The sequence below is a fragment of the Sebastes umbrosus genome, unplaced genomic scaffold (genome assembly GCF_015220745.1).
Source record: "Sebastes umbrosus isolate fSebUmb1 unplaced genomic scaffold, fSebUmb1.pri S35, whole genome shotgun sequence".
Classification (NCBI taxonomy): domain Eukaryota; kingdom Metazoa; phylum Chordata; class Actinopteri; order Perciformes; family Sebastidae; genus Sebastes; species Sebastes umbrosus.
Window position 1 is genome coordinate 33,269 of NW_023618440.1, and position 24,485 is coordinate 57,753.

The 24,485-nt window shown below is 40.8% G+C and overlaps 1 protein-coding gene across 1 annotated transcript; it reads right to left on the reverse strand.

The window, feature by feature from the left end:
• Window positions 1-4,136: 4,136 nt before the first annotated feature.
• Window positions 4,137-22,100, reverse strand: LOC119484172. Its single transcript, XM_037762738.1, has 15 exons — window positions 21,740-22,100; window positions 20,136-21,681; window positions 16,579-16,652; window positions 10,485-10,557; window positions 9,428-9,546; window positions 8,783-8,950; window positions 8,420-8,533; window positions 8,037-8,123; window positions 7,694-7,891; window positions 6,202-6,366; window positions 5,849-5,987; window positions 5,492-5,631; window positions 4,952-5,025; window positions 4,494-4,606; window positions 4,137-4,174 (listed from the first exon to the last, which is right to left on the reverse strand). Exons 1-15 carry the CDS (start codon window positions 21,773-21,775, stop codon window positions 4,137-4,139), a joined length of 3,084 nt encoding a protein of 1,027 aa, XP_037618666.1. The 5' UTR covers window positions 21,776-22,100.
• Between the last annotated feature and the right edge of the window lie 2,385 nt (window positions 22,101-24,485).

Consider the following 24,485-nt stretch of genomic DNA (forward strand, 5'->3'; position numbering starts at 1 on the left):
CTACACATCTAAGTGTCTACTGTTACCAACCGACTTTATGCTATCAGTTTAAACTCATGGCACCAAGTGTAACACTCTACTCACGTGTTGCTGAACACACACATGCCCTGATGGCTGATAAAGGACACCTCTGTATGAAGAGCAGCCTCATTTACCTCTGTGTGTTTTCATCTCTCCTCTTCACCACTAACTAAAAGCCAAACTCAGCAGTGCCTAGTGGTCGATATATGTGAAACTTTCAGGGGATGTTTCAGGTACTCTCCTGAACATATCCTACAAGTTTGGAGATGATGGCCCAAAGGCTTATGAAGTTAGGTCTATTGATGTGCTGAGCCCCGCCCTCTTACAGTTCATGGTCAATATCTTGCCAACGCAATGACGTGTCAACACGCTTTATGCAACTTTTGATGAGCCTGGTCCAATAATGATTCGCAGAAAATATGCCAGCAATCAGACCTACGGTTTAGGAGGAGATGTCAAAAATGTGTTTTTCAAAGAATTCAACATGGCGGAATATCTTGTCAGTGGACTTTCGTGGTCCAAGAGACTTTTTTGTAGAGCACCATCAGCAGCACATGTCTGTCAAATTTCTAATTGATGGGACTTATGGTGTGAGGGGGCTGGCCTTGGAAATGTATATAGCGCCACCATGTGGCCAATTGTTTTCATATTTTATGTGAAGCATTATGACATGCAGAGCTGCAGAAAAACAACATGAGCCTCTGCAGACATTCACACTGACCGTGTTTAGTGGAGCCTGCAGCCCTCACAGCTACAGTCTGAGTCCTGCCGGTTTATCCAGGCCCTGGAGTTTGGGGAGCATTTCTAGAGGATCTTCTTCCCATCTGATGTGATCTGATGTGATGTGTTCCTGCAGACAGAGACGCGTCCCCTTTAAGAGGATTCCAGACAGACGAGCCAGACTTCAGCCGACACAAATTACATAAAATAAACAATGGAACAGTCACATTTAAATACAGCCTTAATATTGATCATAACAGTCACTGTAGACAACTGAAGATTGATTTAAAATATTAAGAAATTCATTTGCATTTTTTTTTATCTTTATTCCAAATAATCTCTCAAAATTATTGACACATGCACTATATGTATATGCTGGATAAAATGCATTTGAACATTTAAACCTGCAGTAGGCAGAATATTTTTTGCATCATTGGGCAAAAACTTCTCTGTTTTGTGATGTTTTATTGTATAAACGATTAATAGATGTCAACTTAAAGTGACAGGATATTTTTGGCATCATTGGGCAAACATACCATAATAACCTTTCAGCATATTGTAATTCAAGTGTTCTGAGAGAAAACTAGACTTCTGCACCTCCTCATGGCTCTGTTTTCAGGCTTTAAAGGTCCCATATCGTGCTCATTTTCAGGTTCATACTTGTATTTTGTGTTTCTACTAGAACATGTTTACATGCTGTAATGTTAAAAAAATATATATTATTTTCCTCATACTGTCTGCCTGAATATACCTGTATTCACCCTCTGTCTGAAACGCTCCGTTTTAGCTAATTTCAACGGAATTGCGTTGCCAGGCAACAGTTTGGGTCCATGTTTACTTCCTGTCAGCTGATGTCATTTACATTCACCGGAACAGGAAATAAACTGGGACATATTTAGAATGTTTACGTTTAAAACCGTGTAATGGTCTATATTACATATATATTGTATATTTGTGACATCACAAATGGACAGAAATCCTGACGGCTTGTTTCAAACGCAGTGTCTGAATACGGGCTGTGTGTATTTCTCTGTGGATTGAGGGTTTTGATAGTTTAACAGTATTTATATATAACTTAAACCTGCTTTATAATAAAAAATTTAAAAAATCTCACTTTTTACAAAATGGGACCTTTAAGTGGCAGAATGTTTTTGGCATCATTGGGCAAACATACCATAATAAGATTTAGGCATATTGTAATTCAAGTGTTCTGAGAGAAAACTAGACCTCTGCTCCTCCTCATGGCTCTGTTTTCAGGTTTTAGAAAATCTAGCCCGTGACGGGAGACTTTGACCAATCACAGGTCATTTCAGAGAGAGAGAGCGTTCCTATTGGCTGTTCGTTCAACGGGAGGCAGCTGTCAATCATTCATGAACCCCAATCAAACTGTCAAACTAGGCAGCACTGATCAAATATGAATCAATATTCTGGTACTGTAATGTCTATTTCTCTCCTCAAATGTTTTCATAAACGTCTTGTAGTGCACGGTTTAGCTGTAGAATGAGAACGTTTAATTGATCAACGTTGCCTAGTTGAGGCAAGGCTCCAGCTCTGTCATGTTATCTGATTGGCAGCTTAGTGTTTCCTTGTGTTTCCTTTGTTTCCCTGCCCTTGTGTCTCCTGTTTATGTTTCCCTGTTTGTCTAGTCTGTCTGTGTGTTGAGAGGTGTGGCCTTCTGTCTCCTCCTCCTACTCCTCCTCTGGGCGGGCATGCAGGAGCAGCTGAAATCAATCACCACAATCACCAGCAGTATATCTACCCCGGTCTTCCTACAACTCATCGCCAGATCGTTCCGTCACCCACAGTGGTACATTCACTAAATCAGGCTCCTAGATTTTTGTACTCTTGTCTTTTGCGGTTGCTCTTGTGTTTTCTTGGACTTGTTTGGACTAAAACCTCGTTTTTGTTGCTCTGTACTCAGGTCTGTTCTCCTGTCAGTTGTGGCTGCTTCCAGACCTGCCTGCTCACTCCTGCTCTCTGCTCCTGGATCAACCTGGAACCTTTTTTTGTTAAAATAAATATTCTTTTGTTCATACTTTAAAACGTCTCGTTGTGTGCTGCATTTGAGTCCATGCTGTTGTTTAATCCAGAACATAACAAGCTCGGCTCTGATTGGTTGTTTTCCTCCAGTCTGTGAAATCATGCAGATGCTGTTAGGAGCACCGGAGGACACCGAGGCACACAATTTTCTTTTCAGATTACCTGTTTCATGTACTACTGTCAGGATATAGTGATGTTTTTTATAAAAATACGTTTTTAATCATATTTCATATCCATTTCTAACCACTGCTGCTTTAATATCATCAATCTTCTTTAATGCCATACTGTATTTAAATACAACAAATGGATGAAATACTGTATATAAAAAGGATGATTATATGATGCTGACAAGCAAAGTGCATCATCATCATCACTACCAATGTATACACGCCTGAGACTGAAGCAAACATTGACTGATGGGACAGTATGGATATCCATCCTTTGCCACTTTAATATATAAAGTCTAAGGAATGTACTGTATATAACCAACCATAAGTGCATCTTGTTTATTGTTTTGTCCTCAGGGGTTGATGTATAAACACAAATCATAACTACCATACTGTAGTCGAATGACACTGAAGTCATTTGCCTGGAAAGTAGAACAAAGGAATTCAAAAGAAGGTAAAACCCTGTAGTTTGGTTTGGAAAAAGTGAGAAAACTTTATTTGAAATTATTGTGCAAGTTATACAAAACACACCATATGTAAATTGAAAATAATTAAAATATATAAATCGGAATAATATGGGTCCTTTCATTAAAGGAGCAGTGTGTAGGATTTGACGGCATCTAGCGGTTGAGGTTGCAGATTGCAACCGACTGAAGCTTCTCCCGTGTGCCGAGCGTGTCGGAGACCTACGATGGCGGCCGGCTCCATGGAGAGGATCCGCTCCCTATATAGATAAAAACGGCTCATTCTAAGGTAACGAAAACACAACGATTCTTAGTTTCAGGTGATTATACACTAAAAGAAAACATAGTTATTAATATTATATTCCAATTCTGCCAATAGATGCCCCTAAATGCTACACACTGACACGTCCAATGAAGATTAAATGTCTCAACTAGAGAATTTCCTCATCAGTCAAGGACCCTTAAAGAGTATATATAAAAAAACTAACTAGAAACATGCATATGTACACATCCACTTTATTTATATAAAAGCATAGAAATGTTAAAAAAGGCTGTGTTAGTGATTAGTAATCAAAGCCCTGAGCATATACAAAAGGATATCATTTTTATAATGTTTCCAAACAGCACAAAGTGTGAGTTAAAAGGCATGGGAAACGATTATACTGAATATTTCATAGATAACGGTATAGGTGGTAAGGACAGAGTTTTTTTTAAGCACTTCGCTCTATTTCTTGTTGGCGCTTGCAGTACCAATGACACAGTCTGTAAAGAGAGCAAAGAGAAAACATCGCATGTCAGAAATCACAAAGTCGCAATCATGAGAAAATTATAAACAATTACACTGTAACAGTGTTACAAGCAAAATAAAGCTGTGGGTCAAGGAAACAGGTAACCTGATGATGAAGACTTTAAAAATATATTTGTTTAACATTGCTAGTTGGGGGCATTTTTGCACCAGGAACTACTGTATTTACTTTAACTTAAAGAGCTTTCTCTTGTACTTCTTCAGCTAATAAAGTTAATTTAACTTTACAATGAAGTTCACATTAATCTACAGTTTCACATCATGTGATTAATGTACTCATGTCATGATTAACCACAACCATAGATGCACTGACCTTGCTGGCAAACCTCAAAGAGTTTAGGGTTTCCCCAAAGCTGTCTGGCTCTGGGGCGATGTTCACAAACATCAGCCTGGGATGAGAAAAAACACAAATAAACTCATTAGAATAACTCAGAATGATCTCCTCTCCTAAATACGTCTACCTGGGTGAGAATTTAAAACCAGCAAACCAATACCAAAGATCAGTAAAGTCATAATTAATCTGCCCTGCTTTGGGAGGCAACAGCTCTTGTATGGAGGCAGAGCTTACATGCAGTCAAATCAGCTTCTCAATTTTGGATAAAACCTCTTACTGTGGACAAATGATTGAAAAGAGTGGTTTGCTGCCTTGAACTCAAGTGACGCAACATAAAAGAGCATCTGTTGGAGCCGACCACTGATGTCTTGAAACTACAGTATGTTGTTCAAGAACTCACGTTTTGCTATTTCCTCCCAAGCATCCCTGAAGCAGGTAGGTCAGCTTAGAGTTTCTGTAGGGAACATAGCTCTCCTGGAACACAAACAAAATCAGTTTATGTCACAAACTAAATGAACACTGAAAGGCAAGCTGTAAATAAAGCATTCATCTTAAAGGCCCAGACACACCAAGCCGATATCAAAGAACTATCAGCGACCAAGGCCACCGGTTGAATCTCCACACGTCGCCTTTGTCTTCGCCAAAAAGTTGCACTCAAACACACCGCAAAGACTACAGCTGACTGCCAACTACCACGTACGTTCTCTGCACCTGCGTGAGAGGAAATAACTCTCCACACCAGCAGGCGGCGGTAGTCTGTATTCGTCATTCAAAAAGGGAAACCGGAAGACCGAAAAATGAGAAGACGCACGGAAAAAACTAGGCCGGCAGACGCTCACCGACGGCCCCAAACTGTCCTACGGCTTATTGTCGGCTTGGTGTGTCAGGACCTTTAGACTTCACATCCTCTTTCAGCAAGAAAGGGCTCCTGCTTACAGACCTTGTTGGCCAGTGCGGAGATGACCATGCCCAGGTTGGAGAGGGAGCCGTTGATGGCAGTCATCTCCTTAAAGCGGTCACCCTGAGACTGACTCTTCAGCATGCGCTCACTGCCGGCCAAGTCCACCAGGCACAGAGTGGCTATACACACAAAAAACACAAAATACATATGCAGGTTTAACAAAAAGAAACTTATAAATCAGATTATAAAAAGAGCACATAGATCACGTACGCAGAAACTGCAGCGATTTTAGACAACCGAACAAGAAACCTACCTTAAACAAAGAGTTTTGATATTCTAAATACACAAGTGAAACCACATTTCTGACACGGGCATAATCAGCGGGATTATACTCACACTTGCATTTGACATCCCTGCCAACATTCACTCCCTCGATGTCCAGCTGGAACACTGAATGGGAGCGAGAGGAGCGGTCATTCTGGGCCGTCTGGGCTGTAGAGCGATTCTGATTCGCCAACATGATCAGGCCGAGAACCTGGCAGTGGGAGGGGATCATAGAGATTATTTACTGTAAAGTAACAACGGTAGAGATAACATGGTATGTTCATAGTTAACTGTTAATATGTCGATCATGCTTATCGTACTTGTTTACTGATTTAATCTTTAATGTTAAGTATTTTTTTTTGCATGCAAAATGAATGACTGAACAGTCAAGTAACTTGAGTGACTGATATATGAGCCTAGCGTACCTGATCCTCGTTGCAGACCTTCTCGTATGTGAGGTTGGTGATCGTCATCTCGTTATTGGTGGTCTTGCGGATCTCATGCTCGGGCCTCTTGCTGGCCGTGCCAGTGTACAGGAGGTCTCGCAGGGTCTCATTGTAAATTTCTACAAAGCTCGCTGTGAAGGAGAACTGAGAAAAAAAACAGAAATGGTTCCAACATTTAATGAAAATGTTCCCTTTCACTTTGTTTTGTTGGCTGGTGTCAACGGTGGCACACAGAGCATGAATCTACACCGATGTGAGAGTCTGGGTGCCAAAAGCTCCAGCAGAAATCACACTAGTGTGAAAATGAATCCCAATGCGGCAGCCTGGACTGCTCTCTATGAACTTGTCTTTGTGCATCTGTCTTGCACTATATTGTGACATTGTGTTGTCAGAAATTTACAAGAAAAAAAGACAGAAATTCTGAGATTGAAATCACAAATTTTCGAGAAAAAAAAGACTTTTTTGGGTCAAGGAACCACATCCCTTCACTTTGCAAGGTTGGATCAACCTCATCACAACAGATGGTAAACAGGGAATGCCACACCCACACGTTAGTGAGGAGGTGCAACAGTATGGAACATGGTGATATCCCTGCATCTGTCCATTGCGTTGTAGTTCCTGATGCACAAAAGCTATCACCTCATCCAAATCAATATGCTGTTTTCTTCTGAATTGGACCAATTCACGGCGATGTCTCTTCAAAGTCCAGACGCTTATGATAATATGGTGATTCTGGGCTAAAATCACAAGTATCTACTTCTTGATAAGTCTGATTGCAAAGTATAATTTGAACAGGTTTCCCTGCAGGTATAATACAAGGCAAGCAGTGGAGTGGAGTTCCTTGACAAAAAAAAAAAAACACTCTTTTTCCACGTTTTTTTTTTCTCGCAAATTTATGACGTTATAAACTCAGAGAATATTCTAGTTTACTCTTGAAATTTATGACGTTATAAACTCAGAGAATATTCTAGTTTACTCTTGAAATTTATGACTTTAATCTTAGAGAATATTAAAAAATGTTCACGTAAATTTATTACTTTAATCTCAGACAATTTCTGAACTTTTTCCTCGCAAATTTATGACTTTATAATCACAGAGAATATTTACTTTTTTTTCGTGAATTTATTACTTTAATCTCAGAGAATATTCTAGTTTTTCTCTTTACGCCTTTAAACTCGGAAATTCAGAGTTTTTTCTCGTAATATTATCCCCCCTATACCGGCTCCGTAATTTTGTTGCTCTGTAACTGCTGTATGCGTAAATCAGCAACTGAACGGTTTCCACACATCAACTTAAAAGGTGATGATATGTCAATGTTGTGTTCACAACTTGTTTCTGCTGTCCCAAAGTGGCCAGAAAAAAATCAGTAATTGCAGGTTTAAAATGCTTTAACTGATGTAGACAGAGTTCATTTTGAATAGAAAGACCTGCTTCCCTGTTTGTATTCACATCCATGACATTACACACTAACCTCCCAGCCTTGTGCTCCCAGTTTCTCTGCTGCTCTGAAGATTTGCTTCACGGCTCTGGGAATTACACCTCTGCACTCATCATACTCGTCTCCCTCCATGGTGTACGTCTTTCCGCTTCCTGTCTGGCCATAAGCAAAGCAGCAGACGTTGTAGCCGTCCAATGCCGACTGCACCAGCAGCGAGATCTCTTCGAAGACCTGACAACAAATTGACAAAATCACCATGAATTTCCTGCCCTGGTAGGAAACAGCCACAAAACATGCATGTGTTTTGTTTATCTTAAAATCATAACTTGAAGACTCTTTTATATATTGTAAAAATGTATATGCACATGTTGTTTACCTCTTGTTGTAAAGCCTGGGGGCCAAACACCCGGTCAAAACTGAAGCTGTAATTCTTCTGAGTCTCAGCAGTTTTGCCTGTGTGGGACTAAAAAGCAGAAAAGGGCAGAATTAAGTTTTAGTAGTTTAAGATATGCCTATGCAACTCAAATCAGTATGTGGCATCTTCTTTAAGGTGAGTTTGATGTGGTACTGTTGAGAGACATGTTTGTTATGGTAACTGTGACATCCATCCATGAAGATATTGACATTTTTTTCTTTTCTACAATGTAAAAAAATGTCTGATTAGACAGTAAATACATCAGTACTTGCTACTGTGGCCTGCTGGAAAAAAAAACTGTTTCCTTAACTACAAACATGCCTTTATTTATAGATGTGGTATACCTCTTCTGTTTTGGCCAGTGTGATCGCCTTGTTGTCGCTGGTCAGGAGCTGAATGTGCTTGCTGAGGCCTCCCTCCACCAGGGGGCGCACTCTGCAAAAGACCCTGATATTGCCCTGCATGAAAAGGGTGGTGGACAAAGTAGTCTCATTAGTCAGAGAGAATAGTAACATTTGTTTGGCTTTGGTGTTTACAACACTACAAAAATAATTGCAAAGAAATTCAAAAAGGAAAAAAAACAAATGTTTTCCTCAGTAGAGTTAGAATAGAACTACGTAGCCCAGCCCATGGATTAGCTACTGAAAGGACTTTGATGGTGCCGTCCACCGGGCTGTGTTGATCTGTTCCACCACATTGTAACTTGCCTTGAGCTCCTGGATGGAATTGTGGAGCTGTCTGCGCTCCATCTCCCCGGCATGCAGCTCATCCTTCTGCTGGACCACAGTGTCCCTGAGAGAGCGGACCTCTTCCTCGGTGTCTCTGAGGGTCACCTGCAGGCGGGCCAGAGTTGACTCCTGTACGACAAGCTTCATCTGCAGAGGAAAGACGGACAGACGAAAAGCATACTGTTAATTCTCATCTTAAATCTGAGCAACATATCTGTTTTTAAAATAATCTTCAAACTTCTATGCACTGATCCGATACCAGAATTTATGAACCCAGAAAAAAAATCAACTTGTTTAACTGGAAATCAATTCTTTGCAGCTCCAAAATAGTAGCCTTCACTGTGCTGTCGCCGTGGATAACTACTGTTTTAGAGCAGCGAAGAAGAAAACTGATTTTTGAAAACATTTTAAGACGCATCACACGAAACGCATGGTCAGTAGTAAACAGCTGTTTAATAATAATAATAATAATAATAATAATGCAGATTTTTTAAAAATCGCGCTGGTATCGGATCGGTATCAGCCAATAACGCAAGTTCAGGTATCACAATCGGTAGTGAGAAAGAAAAAAATGTTATTGGGACATCTCTAGTATTAGCTGCTATCCAGCAGCAGACTTTATACCTTGAGAGTTTGGAGCTCCGTCTCTTGGCTGTCCCGGAGAGTCTCCATGACCTTGTATTTGCCCTCTAAGTTGGAGAGCTCCTTTTCAAGAGTGCTCTTCTCGCTGTATTTACTGTATTCTGTAAATACAGCTGTTAAACCAAACATGAATTCACTTGATTTGACATAATTTACTAAGGAACAAGGAACCAAGTGGCTGCAGTTGAAGCTATAGATTGTTTCAGGACACCTGATGGAACAAACAAAAGCAGTGACGAACAATGTAGAAGAAATCATGTCAAAATCATTCATCTGTTACCTTGATAATAATAATAATAATAATACTAATTAAAGCCGCAAGCGGCATTTCGCGGGTTATAGCCTTTCGCGCTCAAAGCGCCACTAGCGCCTAGAGTATGTGCACCAAATTTGATAAAATTCTGTCCACCGGATCTTGCGATATAATTGTTTGAGAGTTTTGGCGCCCCCTATGGGTCAAGCGGAAAATGCTTTGGTACGCCTATTCCCAAACACGTACTGAAGATATCTACCAAGATTTATGATGATTTGACTAATGGTCAATGAATTATGGCCAATTTCCTGCTAAGCTCCGACTATTGAAAAGTTTGTTGGTCAACAGCTTCATAACGCAATGAGGTATCAACACGCTTTATGCAACGTTAGATGACATTAGTCCAATGATGATCCGCAGAAAATTTGGTAGAAATCGGACCAACGGTTTAGGAGATGTCAAAAATGTGTTTTTCAAAAAATCCAATATGGCGGAAAATCTAGTTAGGCGGACTTTAGTGGTCCCAGAGGCTTTATTGTAGATCACACGGAGCTGCACATGTCTGTCAAGTTTCAAGTCAATCGGACTTACGGTGGGCGGGGCGTGGCCTTTCCAATGTCGCGTGTTTGGGCGTTAATTACAGCGCCACTATGTGGCCGATTGGGGTCATAGTTCTTGAGAAGCACATGCACATCATTTGCAGTTATCGCGCCAAGTTTCATTTTTCTCGCTCATTCCAGCTCACGGCAAATTGAGCCGCGGCACAAGACAACAAATAATAATAACCAGAGCCCTGGGAGCCAGAATCAGCTGGACCCTCCTCCACTCCTGGCTCAGCCTCCTGGTTCAGGTTTGGATCCTAAGAGAGCGACAGACAGACACAGAGAGGAGGGAGGGAGGGAGGCACGCACGCACACGCACGCGCGCACACACACACACACACACACACACGCACTCACACACACACACACACACACACACACACACACACACACTCCTTAGTAAATAGTTAACATTTTCAGATCCATACGGACACCTAAACATCAACATAAATGTAAGATGTTTAATACCTAGTCTATGACTGCCATCAGCTTAAGCATTTCTTTGTCAACTACTAGTAAGTATTTTGTCTACTACTTAAGTTGCTGATTTAATACAAAAACATTTACATTGTGTGGACCTTCTGCAGTCATGCAGAGGGACTTCTTAAAATCTAGTGCCCTTTAAAGACTAAAGAATATTTGAAACATTGTGGTTATGCAAGAGGTGTAATTACATTTTTCCAGTTATGATTGATAACTCATTCAGCAAGATGGGTATTGTTAGCATTTTATCGATACTACTACTCTTATCGACACTCCTTATCGGTTCTGTTCATCGATACTGTTATTGTTTTTTTTTCATTACAGTTAGTTGTTTTTTAATTTTATTGACCACACCCCCATTCTCTGTTTGAAAAAGAATGTCAACCAAAAAACAGAAAGTAACACTGGCTGTAGGGGGCCTCTAAAACATATTACAATTGTTTTAAAAAAAAGAGAGAATTCAGAACAGAATTACAATTTATACATATCTCAAAGTCACTATATTAACTCACTATATCTCACTGGAGAGAAGTCTAACGTGTCTATAACATACATGATATTGTTGTGTGAAGTTTATATAAGATCAATGTTGTAAGACGTTTGTAAAACAGTCCAGAGGGACCTAACCTTTAGTACGATGCATAAATTGTGCTAATGAGCAAGAGCATTGTGCAGGATCTTCTGTTTTCAACATTAAAGAACACTCATGGGATTTTAGCAACGTCCACTCCAATATTTGTCTAAAGGGGTTTTATGCAAAATCAAAGTCAGCACAATAAAGACATCTCTTTAAGAATATATTGACTCTGCATCACCCACCATTAAAGCCTTCCTCAAGGCCCATGCCCTCTTCGCAGAATCAACCCTTTTATGGTTTTTTTTTAGTGGCATCTGTAAAAATAAATCACATGTTGGCACAGTTCCTTTTTAACAACTCAGACTGTCTGGAGACTGCCTCCTCATTTGGAGAGAAAATTAGTAAAACGCAATTTTGTGCTGTCATGCAATGTAAAACCCACTTCACCTCTATATTTTTTCAGTAATCCAGAAGTAATGTTAGCCTTGCAATTTCATTGACAGTAGCAACCCATTCAAACAATTCAATTTCCATCTGATTTCACGCTTATGTCTTTCTTCTCTCCCTAGCTTAAGTCAGTCTGTTAACCTATGTATCAAATGCCACAGCTCCATCAGAAAAGCTGCCTGTTTGAGGCTACACACATGCACATACTTGGATATGGTACTTAAAGGCATTCAATATATTAAAAAATGCTATAACTCAGCAAATACACCGAATTTGTCAGCACGTTCCTTACCGAGCCTGTTTGTAACAGGTACCCACACCATTATCTGCTGCAGAATGAACGTAATGTTAGGTGAATATCTTAAGTGTTGGTCATGTTGGCTGGCTAAGGTTAGACAGTAGCTAACGTTAGCTTCCCTACCAAGCTAATGCAGGCTGATGACTGAATAGTGCCTAGCACTAACTGCTCATGTGTTCATAAACTAACCGTGGCTAGGTAATGCTGTGCTTATGATAGCTTATTAGCTTGATATTCCAGACCCATTCAATCACGCCAGCCTCCACTTCGAAAAACACAGTCACGCCAGCCCCCACATTGTTTTGCGGTAGTGTATATCCTAGGCATCACGGTAAGAGCGTGTATATCCTAGGCATCACGGTAAGAGCGTGTATATCCTAGGCATCACGGTAAGAGCGTGTATATCCTAGGCATCACGGTAAGAGCGTGTATACCCTAGGCATCACGGTAAGAGCGTGTATATCCTAGGCATCACGGTAAGAGCGTGTATATCCTAGGCATCACGGTAAGAGCGTGTATATCCTAGGCATCACGGTAAGAGCGTGTATATCCTAGGCATCACGGTAAGAGCGTGTATATCCTAGGCATCACGGTAAGAGCGTGTATATCCTAGGCATCACGGTAAGAGCGTGTATATCCTAGGCATCACGGTAAGAGCGTGTATATCCTAGGCATCACGGTAAGAGCGTGTAGGCACAGACTTTAAAATAAAAGCACCGTTCTGATAAATGATGAGCCATTCAGATTCATTCAAGAGTTCAGTCACTTTGTCATTAATAAATTCATTAATGAATAATTATTTAAACAAATACATACACAAATAGGTAAAAAATAAATACATGAAACAAAATAAATACATGTGAAATACTAAATGACATTAATGATAATTTAAAAGTAAAATAACCACCTCCAAAATGTAGCTCAGAGAAACATGTTATTCCACTTGTGTAAATACTTAGTGAAACTTAATATTAAAGAATACATTTCCAAAGACTGATCTGACTTCTAAATGACAGTATACCACCTCACCCTCAGCACCTTCATGTTTCTACTATGTGCCTAAATTCACTTAGGATAGATAGCATTTAAAAAACACAATGTCCACTATCACAGACTCATTTCACTTCAGAATAACAGTAGACCACCTTAAAGTATCACTCAGACAGCATCAAAACATTCTGATGTAGAATTTCAAAGTTAAAGCCCTTTAAAAATCTCATATATGGGCTATCTTCCCTCTAAATTCAGATTATAATTAAAAGGATCGTGTCCACTATCACACACTAATTTCACTTCAGGTTGACAGTAGGAAACCTCATTGTGTCACTGAGAATATTAGTGGACACTAATTTCACTTCAGGTTGCGGGCCAGCCAAACATATATATACATATATATATATATATATATATATACATATATATATATATACACACATATATATATATACATATATATATATATATATATATACATGTGTATATAAATATAAACATATATATACACACACACACACACATATATATATATATATATATATGTGTGTGTATATATATAAATGTATATATATATATATATATATATGTATGTATATATATATATATATACATACATATATATATATATATGTATAATTTTGGGTCACTGTCTTTACATATGTAACAGATAGAAGAAGTGACAGTAAATAATATTTGTAATTATTATTTCTTATGTTATGTGTTTTATTGCAATATGTATTAATTTCACCAAAATCCCTCACTTGTTGTGTTGTTCCTAAGTTTATCCTTGGTATTGGGAGTACTGTTTTAGTTTGTGCTACAGCGCCCTCTAGTGGTTGTTTTAGTTTGTGCTACAGCGCCCTCTAGTGGTTGTTTTAGTTTGTGCTACAGCGCCCTCTAGTGGTTGTTTTAGTTTGTGCTACAGCGCCCTCTAGTGGTTGTTAGCAGACGTACTGCGTCTCCTCCGCTCTCTCGTCAGTCTGCACTGAACCTGACTGCGAGAGGTATGTATCTAAAGTGGCGCGATGTAAAGTGTGAATTCTAATGTTTTAATGTTGATTTAATTACACAGAGCAGTTTACTCTTTCATAGTATCATTAGGACAGACGAACTGGGTAATTTTCTGTCGTGCTTTTTACTTGTAAAGTGAGTTTTGAGAGGCTAAGCTAACTAGCTAAACATGTGTGTGTGCTGGTGTCGCCGTTTTATCTTCCCGTGGGATCCACATTGAAGCTCGTCCTTTTCTCATGTTAGGTGTTTTATCTTCCCGTGGGATCCACATTGAAGCTTGTCCTTTTCTCATGTTAGGTGTTTTATCTTCCCGTGGGATCCACATTGAAGCTTGTCCTTTTCTCATGTTAGGTGTTTTATCTTCCCGTGGGATCCACATTGAAGCTCGTCCTTTTCTCATGTTAGGTGTTTTATCTTCCCGTGGGATCCACATTGAAGCTTGTCCTTTTCTCATGTTAGGTGTTTTATCTTCCCGTGGGATCCACATTGAAGCTCGTCCTTTTCTCATGTTAGGTGTTTTATCTTCCCGTGGGATCCACATTGAAGCTGGTCCTTTTCTCATGTTAGGTGTTTTATCTTCCCGTGGGATCCACATTGAAGCTCGTCCTTTTCTCATGTTAGGTGTTTTATCTTCCCATGGGATCCACATGTAAGCTTGTCCTTTTCTCATGTTAGGTGTTTTATCTTCCCGTGGGATCCACATTGAAGCTCGTCCTTTTCTCATGTTAGGTGTTTTATCTTCCCGTGGGATCCACATGTAAGCTCGTCCTTTTCTCATGTTAGGTGTTTTATCTTCCCGTGGGATCCACATTGAAGCTCGTCCTTTTCTCATGTTAGGTGTTTTATCTTCCCGTGGGATCCACATGTAAGCTTGTCCTTTTCTCATGTTAGGTGTTTTATCTTCCCGTGGGATCCACATGTAAGCTCGTCCTTTTCTCATGTTAGGTGTTTTATCTTCCCGTGGGATCCACATGTAAGCTTGTCCTTTTCTCATGTTAGGTGTTTTATCTTCCCGTGGGATCCACATGTAAGCTCGTCCTTTTCTCATGTTAGGTGTTTTATCTTCCCGTGGGATCCACATATAAGCTTGTCCTTTTCTCATGTTAGGTGTTTTATCTTCCTGTGGGATCCACATTGAAGCTTGTCCTTTTCTCATGTTAGGTGTTTTATCTTCCCGTGGGATCCACATTGAAGCTTGTCCTTTTCTCATGTTAGGTGTTTTATCTTCCCGTGGGATACACATGTAAGCTTGTCCTTTTCTCATGTTAGGTGTTTTATCTTCCCGTGGGATCCACATGTAAGCTTGTCCTTTTCTCATGTTAGGTGTTTTATCTTCCCGTGGGATCCACATTGAAGCTTGTCCTTTTCTCATGTTAGGTGTTTTATCTTCCCGTGGGATCCACATTGAAGCTTGTCCTTTTCTCATGTTAGGTGTTTTATCTTCCCGTGGGATCCACATTGAAGCTTGTCCTTTTCTCATGTTAGGTGTTTTATCTTCCCGTGGGATCCACATTGAAGCTTGTCCTTTTCTCATGTTAGGTGTTTTATCTTCCCGTGGGATACACATTGAAGCTTGTCCTTTTCTCATGTTAGGTGTTTTATCTTCCCGTGGGATCCACATGTAAGCTCGTCCTTTTCTCATGTTAGGTGTTTTATCTTCCCGTGGGATACACATTGAAGCTTGTCCTTTTCTCATGTTAGGTGTTTTATCTTCCCGTGGGATACACATTGAAGCTTGTCCTTTTCTCATGTTAGGTGTTTTATCTTCCCGTGGGATACACATGTAAGCTTGTCCTTTTCTCATGTTAGGTGTTTTATCTTCCCGTGGGATCCACATTGAAGCTTGTCCTTTTCTCATGTTAGGTGTTTTTCTATGAGGATAAAACCCATATGACAGCATTTTGCTCTCTCTGGGCTCAAAACAGGTATGTGTATATGTGTTGTACTCCCATTACCGTGTTCAGTAATTATAGTATTCATTTTAAGTATATTGTGTGAGGTGATTGTGGAACAGTGTAATTTTCATGACAGCCATAGGGGTCTGTAAAATCTTTTTTTTATTGAATATGTATTTTTTTTTGTGTGTGTGTGTGTCATGTAATGACAAACACACATCTATATGATTTATTTCACATGTCACGGCGATGTAGGCTAAGCCTAAAGCCAATTGTTATTGATAATATAATTGAATGTTATGTAATTGGAGACACAAAGTAATGACACACTCATTTATATTTTATTGTGTCTCATTTGATTTACATGTTTTGAGTTATTTTCATGTTTATAATGAGTCTGCACTGAACCTGACTGCGAGAGGTGTTTTTCTATGAGGATAAAACCCATATGACAGCATTTTGCTCTCTCTGGGCTCAAAACAGGAATAAACCTGAGTTCAACAAGACATGCCAGTGTCCAGCGTCTGATTGTGCACCAGAACACAACGCAGTGTGGTCGGGACCTGCAGACCGTTCCGGCTACATTGGTGCCGTGACCCGGATTTCTCCGCTTCAGATCATCGTCAGCGTGATCGCCGGTGGTTGCTGCAGCAAGTATTAACATTTCAAGGACACTGATGCTGTAACAAGTACTAACACACTTCAGAGACATTAATGCTGTGACAAATACTGCATATATTGTGAGTGTTAAGTGTTGTTGGTGCTTTAGTCTTCACAAGTTCATTTTTATCCTGTTTTTTTTGTGTATGTTGAGTATTCACTTACCTCTTATTAGCTTTGGTTAAGAGATAACAAACCTAGCTAAGATGACTGATGGTAAAAATGTTAAGATACCATTTGGCCATGATGGGGGTACTGGTTCAGTAAGCTTCGGACGGGGCAAGCTTTTTGGTGAAGTAGAATCAACTTCAGTAAGGGGTGCTAGTGTAGTAGGCCACCCTGCATTCTCTTCCACTCACATGCACACCGATGTACTTTCTCCCAGACAGCACATGCCTAGTCCAGACATGAGTTATCCAGACATAGGGGATCTCATAACACAGTTAGCCAACCAAATTGGAGAGAGTATTGCAAGCCAGATGCAGAAAACTGCAGGTAGCCAAGAAGATCGAACTACTCATGCACCTAGTTTGAACACGGGCCCGGGTCTCTCTGAGTTAAACATGACTGGGGTGAAGTTAGTGATGCAGTCAGATGTGAAGGAGCCACCGCACTTCAGGGGTGATGGAACCGACAAACACACAGTACATGAATGGGAGGAAATCATGGATGCTTACCTGAATAAGAGGGGTGTCCCGCCTCATGAGCATTCCCAAGAAATAATTTCAAGATTGATGGGAAAGGCTAGAGATGTTGTCAAGGTCACCCTGCGCAGCATTCCATCTTTAAGGCCTGCTGAAGACTCCAAGCTTGTCTTTGATATACTCAAACAACATTTTAGTGAGGTAACATATTCTTCGATGCCTTTGGCAGATTTTTATAACACTCTCCCTTTGGCCGGAGAAAGCCCAATGGACTATTGGATCCGCTTGAATAAAGCTGTGGATGTGGCAGATGAGTGTCTGAGGAGGCAGGGACGGAATATTGAAGATCCCTCTCATGAAGTCACAATGATGTTTGTGAAACACTGCCCCGACCCTGCACTTTCAAGTGTTCTGAAGTTTAAAACAGCAGAGAAATGGACAGCAGATGAGATCCAGGAGCGCCTCACTGAAAACCAGAGAGAGGCTAGGACCAAGTCTCAAGGTAAAACATGTCGGCCTCCACAACCAAAGCAGGTTGGTGCACATGCCCAGACTTCAGCAACGGAGGCTGTAGCTACTGATAATGCCAGGGAGCTTACCTGCGACCAGAATGCAATGGGGCCCTCATCCTCTTCTCAGGCAGAGAGTGTCTGCATTCAGTCCCTCATCAGCTTGCTGGACCGCGTGCTGGAGCAGAAGGCTCAGTCAGCAGTAGTTACACCACCTATTGGGGAGCAAGCAAATTTTACTCAAAGGAGATGCAAGGTTTGCCAGTCCGGTGACCACTCAACAACTATGCACTGCAGGCAGGAAAATCTCTGCATGAGCTGTTTCAAGCCTGGCCATTGGAGGAGAGAATGCCACCAACGAAAGTCAAGAAATAATGCCACGTCACAACCTGTCCAAACACAGCCCAGAAATGAGCAAGGTGGAACAGGTTTAAACTAGACAGCTCACATTTGGCGAGGGGACGTGTGGGCGTTAAAGGACCAACCCTTGAAGGAAATGAGGATTTGAAAGAGGTATATGCAAAAAAATGTGGAACACTACTAAAATAACATACATTTATACATCCATACTTGTGTGAATGTGGATTTTGAGAGTGTGTGTGTGTGTGTGTGTGTGTGTGTGTGTGCGTGTGTGTGTGTGTGTGTGTGTGTGTGTGTGCACGTGTGGGTGGGGGATGGGGGGGGGGGGATCAGGGAAGCCTACATCTGCTGTTTAGATACATAGTCATGTTCAAAGTAAAAGAGAAAAGGCCGCCACACTTTGAAAAACCTCTTAGATGAGCCTCTTGTTGAGTATCTAAGTTTCTCTAGCTTTAAATATGTCATTACACTTTCTATCCATTGAGAATGCGTCGGTGAATTGTTGGATTTCCACTGTAGTAGTATTAGCCTTCGCGCTAGCAGTGAGGAAAAAGCCACTGCATCAGCTTGAACCAATGACAGTGAGACTTCTGGAGGAGCTACCCCAAATATTGCAATTGTTGGGTCTGGCTGTATTTCTTTACCACAAATGTATGAAAAGGTTTCAAAGATAGCGGTCCAGAGTGGAACCAGGGCTGGGCAAGTCCAAAACATGTGATAAAGGGTGGCATCGTCTTGATGGCAACGGGAGCAAGTTGGATCTGTTCCTGGGAACATCTTTGCGAGTTTGCTTTTTGAAAGGTGGAGTCTGTGAATAATCTTAAATTGTAGTAATCCATGTTTTACACAGATAGATGTTGAATGGATCCGTTCAATTGCAAACCGCCAAACTTTATCTGAAATAACCGCTCCGAAGTCTTTACCCCATTGTTCCCTGAGATGGTTCAGTGAAGGCGATGCCACCCTTTGAATTTCACTGTACAGTCTAGATATCAGACCACGTTCAAGAGGATCCAAATCTAAAAATTCCTCAATCCAAACATTTGTCGGGCGAGATGGGAAGGAAACAAAAAGCTTTCTGACTAGACTGCGCACTTGCAAATACCTGAAAAAATGAGATTTAGGTATGTCATGTTCTCTAACAATGTGCTCAAAAGACATAAAGTTTTTATTTTGAAAAAGATCCCTTATACATCGTAGCCCCTTCCTGAACCATAACTGGAATGCAGAGTCTATTAATGAAGGTGGAAATAGCCCGTTAGATACGATAGGTAGCAAAGTGAGCGCCTGTTTATGTTTAAAATGTGACCTAAACTGGGACCATATTTTCAGTGAGCCATTTACAATGGGGTTGACTGTCTGCCTTTTTTTGCTGAGAGGTAGTGGTGCACAAAGCATTGATGGTAAGGATACTGGATTGCAAACAAATTGTTCCATCTCAGCCCATAATAGTCCTGTGCCCTCATAGAAATTTGATACCCAGTGAATAACTTTATGAATGTTGGAAGCCCAGTAATAATGCAGAAAATTTGGCAGTGCCAGTCCCCCCGCATCTTTCGGTCTCTCTAGATATGCTTTTCTAATTCTAGGAATGTTTTTGTTCCAAATAAAGGAAGATATGTATTTATCCAAACTCTTAAAAAAAGATTTTGCAATAAACACAGGAACATTCTGAAACAGGAAGAGAAGTCTTGGTAGAATGGTCATCTTGACGGAATTTACCCTACCCGCTAGGGAAATGGGTAGTAATGACCATCGGTTTAAGTCTTGTTTGGCTTTCTCTAATGCTGGCAACATATTACATTTGAACAAGTCCTTATATTTACGTGTCACCGAAACACCCAAGTATGTGAATTTGTCTCTAACTACTGTGAATGGGAACCAGTCAAAATCGAACTGCTGTACATGATCATTTATCGGAAATATTATACTTTTGGAAAGATTTATTTTATAACCTGATATTTTCCCAAATTTGAATATAATGTCCAGGGCTTTAGGGATTGATGTCTCGGGTTCGGAGATATAAAGAATAAGATCATCCGCATATAATGATACTTTATGGGTGTGGCCACCCCTGTTTATCCCCATCAAGTTTACCTCTTGTCTTATTGCTAAGGCTAAGGGCTCTATGGCTATATTAAACAAGAGTGGGGACAACGGACAGCCCTGTCTAGTACCTCTGTAAAGAGGAAAATAGTCTGATATAATCTTGTTAGTTCGGATACACGCTTTTGGAGAGGTATATATGACCCTGATCCAAGAGCAGAAAGTGGGACCAAAACCAAACTTTTTCAAAACTGCAAAGAGATATTCATATTCAATGCGATCAAAAGCTTTGTGGGCGTCGAGGGAGATTAGCACCTCTGGTAAGGGCGGTCCATTAGGGGAGTAGAGTATGTTAAAGAGTCTACGTAAATTACCAGAAAGTTGTCGCCCGGAGATAAACCCTGACTGGTCGGGATGAATTATAGAGTGAATGACGGAGTCAAGTCGTAATGCAAGGGCTTTAGTTAAGATCTTATAGTCATTTGAGAGCAAACTTATAGGCCGATATGAGTCACATTTCAAACGATCCTTGTCTTTTTTATGTAAAACTGAAATTATGGCTTGTGTCATGGTGGGTGGTAATAACTTCTTTTCAAGTACTTCTGCAAACACATCTCTCAAAATGGGGACCAGTTTAAGTGCAAATTTTTTATAAAAATCAATGGGAAACCCATCAGGTCCGGGGGCTTTTCCACTTTTCATTCCTATAATTGCAAGCTCAATTTCCCTAGCTGATATAGGCTGTTCAAGATTTTTTTTTTCCTTTTCACTAATTGGAGATAATTCTAGATTGTTAAGAAAAGTTTCTGTCTCTGCTCCACCACAAGACTCTGACGTATATAAATCCACATAAAATTTCTTAAATTGATTATTAATATCCAATTGATTCGTGGTTATACCATGAGGGGTTTCTATCTCTGCTATATATCCAGCTTCAGTAGCTTGTCTTAACTGGTGGCTGAGTAATTTACTGGCTCTCTCTCCATATTCGTATTCCCTCTGCCTGGATTTTAGATACAGCTCCTCTTCTGACCCTGTAGTTAATATATCAAGTTCTGTTTGTAATGCCACTCGTTCCATGTAGAGGTTGGTATGGGGATTCTGAGAGTGTTCTCTATCTACAGCATTTATTCTGGAGATGAGTTGATTGGTCCTTTCCACTCTTTTTTTATTCACATTAGCGTTATATGAAATTATCTGGCCCCGTAAAAAGGCCTTCATTGCCTCCCAGAGGGTGTGTTTACTTATGTCTGGTGTCTGATTAATCTCAAGGAAGAAGTCTATTTGCTTTGACATAAAAGACTCAAACTCTTTATCTGCCAGTAGGCTAGGGTTTAGCCTCCATACACGTCTTGATGGTATATTATCTGTGAAATTAAGTTTCATGGAGACAGGGCTGTGGTCAGAAATAACTATGCCTGTGTAATCGCAAGATTTTAGCAAGGGCAACATTCTCTTGTCTATGAAAATGTAATCGATTCTAGAGTATGTCTGGTGTGCTGTAGAAAAAAAAGAATATTGCCTGGATGTTGGGTTCTTGTATTTCCATGCATCTACCATTCCATAAGTTTGTAAAAAATCATTTACACATCGGGCTGATCTGCTCAGCGTCCCAGATAGAGATTTTGATCGATCTAAAACTGGATGTAATACACAGTTTAAATCTCCACCTAGTATAAGCTGATGACTATTCGGGTCTGGGAGACATGCAAAGAGGTCACTGAAGAATTTCACGTTGTCCCAGTTGGGGGCGTATACATTTACCAACACTACAGGTAAATTGAACAGCTTCCCCTGTACAATCACAAATCTCCCATCCTTGTCTGTAATTACTTTTGACTCTTCAAACACAACATCTCTATGTATAAGGATGGCTGTACCTCGACTCTTTGCTGTAAATTTTGAATGGAAAATTTTGGAAAAGCCACCTCTGAATAGTTTATTGTGGTCTTTTGGGAGGAGATGAGTTTCTTGTAAGTAAACTATCTCCGCTTTCTGTTTGGTGATGTGGGAAAATATTTTACTTCGTTTAATCGGATGGTTAAGACCACGACAGTTCCAACTCATCACAACAGTGTTATTTCTATCCACCATTCCTTGCTCTTTTCAAATGTATCGCATTGTGGGCTCCCTGAAGTGTTGGGGTGGGGGTGGGGGTGGGATACAAACATACCATAAAACAATAATAATGATAATAACAACAACATACATATAACATTAGGCTGGCCTCCAAACTGGAGGCTGCCAGTAGCCTACCTACAGCTACAACTCCTAACCTACTTCCCAAGCAACTCCTCCAACAGGCTTGAGCTTCAACCAAAACTATCATTTTTTTTTTTTTTTTTTTTTTTTTTCTTTTTCTCTAGTATTTTAGTTACGTATGTACTTGTCTGATATGTTGTGCACTTTATATTGTTTGGTATGTTGTTTTGACTATGTACTTTGAAAAATGTAATAAAAAGATTTACACTAAGAAAGAGGTATATGCAAATGTCTGCAAAGCAATGCCAGAGGATTGCACAGTAATCATTCAGAATATACACAAAGTTGAGCCATTTGACGAGTTATTCCATGCACCAGTGATGATCAGTGATTCTGCTCAGTTGCAAGGATTGCTTGATACGGGATCAATGGCTTGTACAATAAGCGAAGAAGCAGAGCAGAGACTCCTATCAGAGAACGTTTTGACACAGCGGCAAGAGCCGACACAGCGCATTATTCTTGTTGGCTGTGGAGGACTACAGGTGAGCCCCAAGTGCATATATGATATGGAGCTGGGTCTGTATGGGGTAAAGTGCATGGTCCCGGTCCTGGTGGTTGCTGGTCAGAAGGACGACATCATCATAGGCACCAACATGTTGAAATATGTGATGAGTCAGCTGAAAAATGACGAAAACTACTGGAAACTCGTCTCATGCAATGTACAGGGGTCCTCTGAGTGCGAGCAGTTTCTGGAGATGATGGCTGGTCTCACAAGGTGGAACGGGGCTGACGTACCAGACAAGGTGGGTACAGTTAAGCTAACCCAAGCAGTGACTCTACTCCCCAAACAAGAATACCTGCTATGGGGCAAGTTGCCAAGTAATGTCCCTATGTCACCTGGGAGCACAGTAGTGGTGGAACCTACCTCTTCCAAGTGCATCCCTCGGGGTATCATGGTTGGCAGAGTGGTCACACCTTTGTGGGGAGATGGCTGGGTTCCCATGAAGGTCACCAATTACACAGAAAAGCCACTCACCCTGAAAAGAAACTGCAAGCTGGCAGATGTTTCTCCCTGCGTTGCAGTTGAAGATTTCACACTGCTCCAAGGCTCCTGTGAGAAAGAAAATGACGCAGATAAAGTGACTTATGACAAACACGCTGATAATACTGACCTGAAACAGAGACTGCAGAATGTTGGCCTGGGGGATGTCAACATCGATAATTGCCAAGTGAGCTCTTCCACCAAGATCCAAATGGTGGAAATGATGGAACAGTACCAGGATGTGTTTTCAAAACACCATCTAGATTGTGGAGAAGCCAAGGGCTTTGTGCATAGGATCCGGCTTACAGATGACCGTCCTTTCCGTCTTCCATATCGCAGAGTGCCTCCAGCTCACTACCAAAAGCTGCGTCAGGTCCTCACTGAGATGGAAGAGCAGGGAATCATTCGGAAGTCAACGAGCGAATATGCATCCCCACTCGTGATGGTCTGGAAAAAAAATGGTGACCTCAGGATATGCACAGACTTCCGGTGGCTGAATGCAAGGACCATCAAAGATGCTCATCCCCTGCCTCATCAGTCGGACTGCTTGGCGGCTCTTGGCGGAAACACTGTCTTCAGCACCATGGACCTAACATCAGGTTTTTACAACCTGACCGTGCACGAGGAAGACAAGAAATTCACCGCCTTCACAACACCCCTGGGCTTACATGAGTACAACAGAATGCCCCAGGGACTTTGTAACAGTCCCGCATCTTTCATGAGAATGATGCTGAGCATTTTTGGTGATCTAAACTTCAGTAGCTTGCTGTGCTATCTTGACGACCTCCTGGTCTTTGCCCCATCTGAGCAAGAAGCCCTCAATAGGCTGGAGGTTGTTTTTCAGAGGCTGAGAGAGCACAACCTGAAGCTGAGTCCAAAAAAATGCCACCTGTTGCAGCGGTCCGTGAAATTCCTCGGACACATTATTGACGGTGATGGGGTAGCTGTTGACCCAGAGAAAGTTCAAGTTATCGTCAAAATGTCAAAGAAGGATTTAATGGAGGATGACGGCTGC

Excerpts from the sequence above, each read along its gene's own strand:
- LOC119484172 (XM_037762738.1), bottom strand. The coding sequence starts at position 21,775 with ATGGAAATACAAGAACCCAACATCCAGGCAATATTC. Across the intron at positions 7,892-8,036 it reads CCCAGGCTTTACAACAAGAG|GTCTTCGAAGAGATCTCGCT; the intron begins GTAAACAACATG and ends ATTTGTTGTCAG. Across the intron at positions 4,175-4,493 it reads TGTGGTTAATCATGACATGA|ACTGTGTCATTGGTACTGCA; the intron begins GTACATTAATCA and ends CTCTCTTTACAG.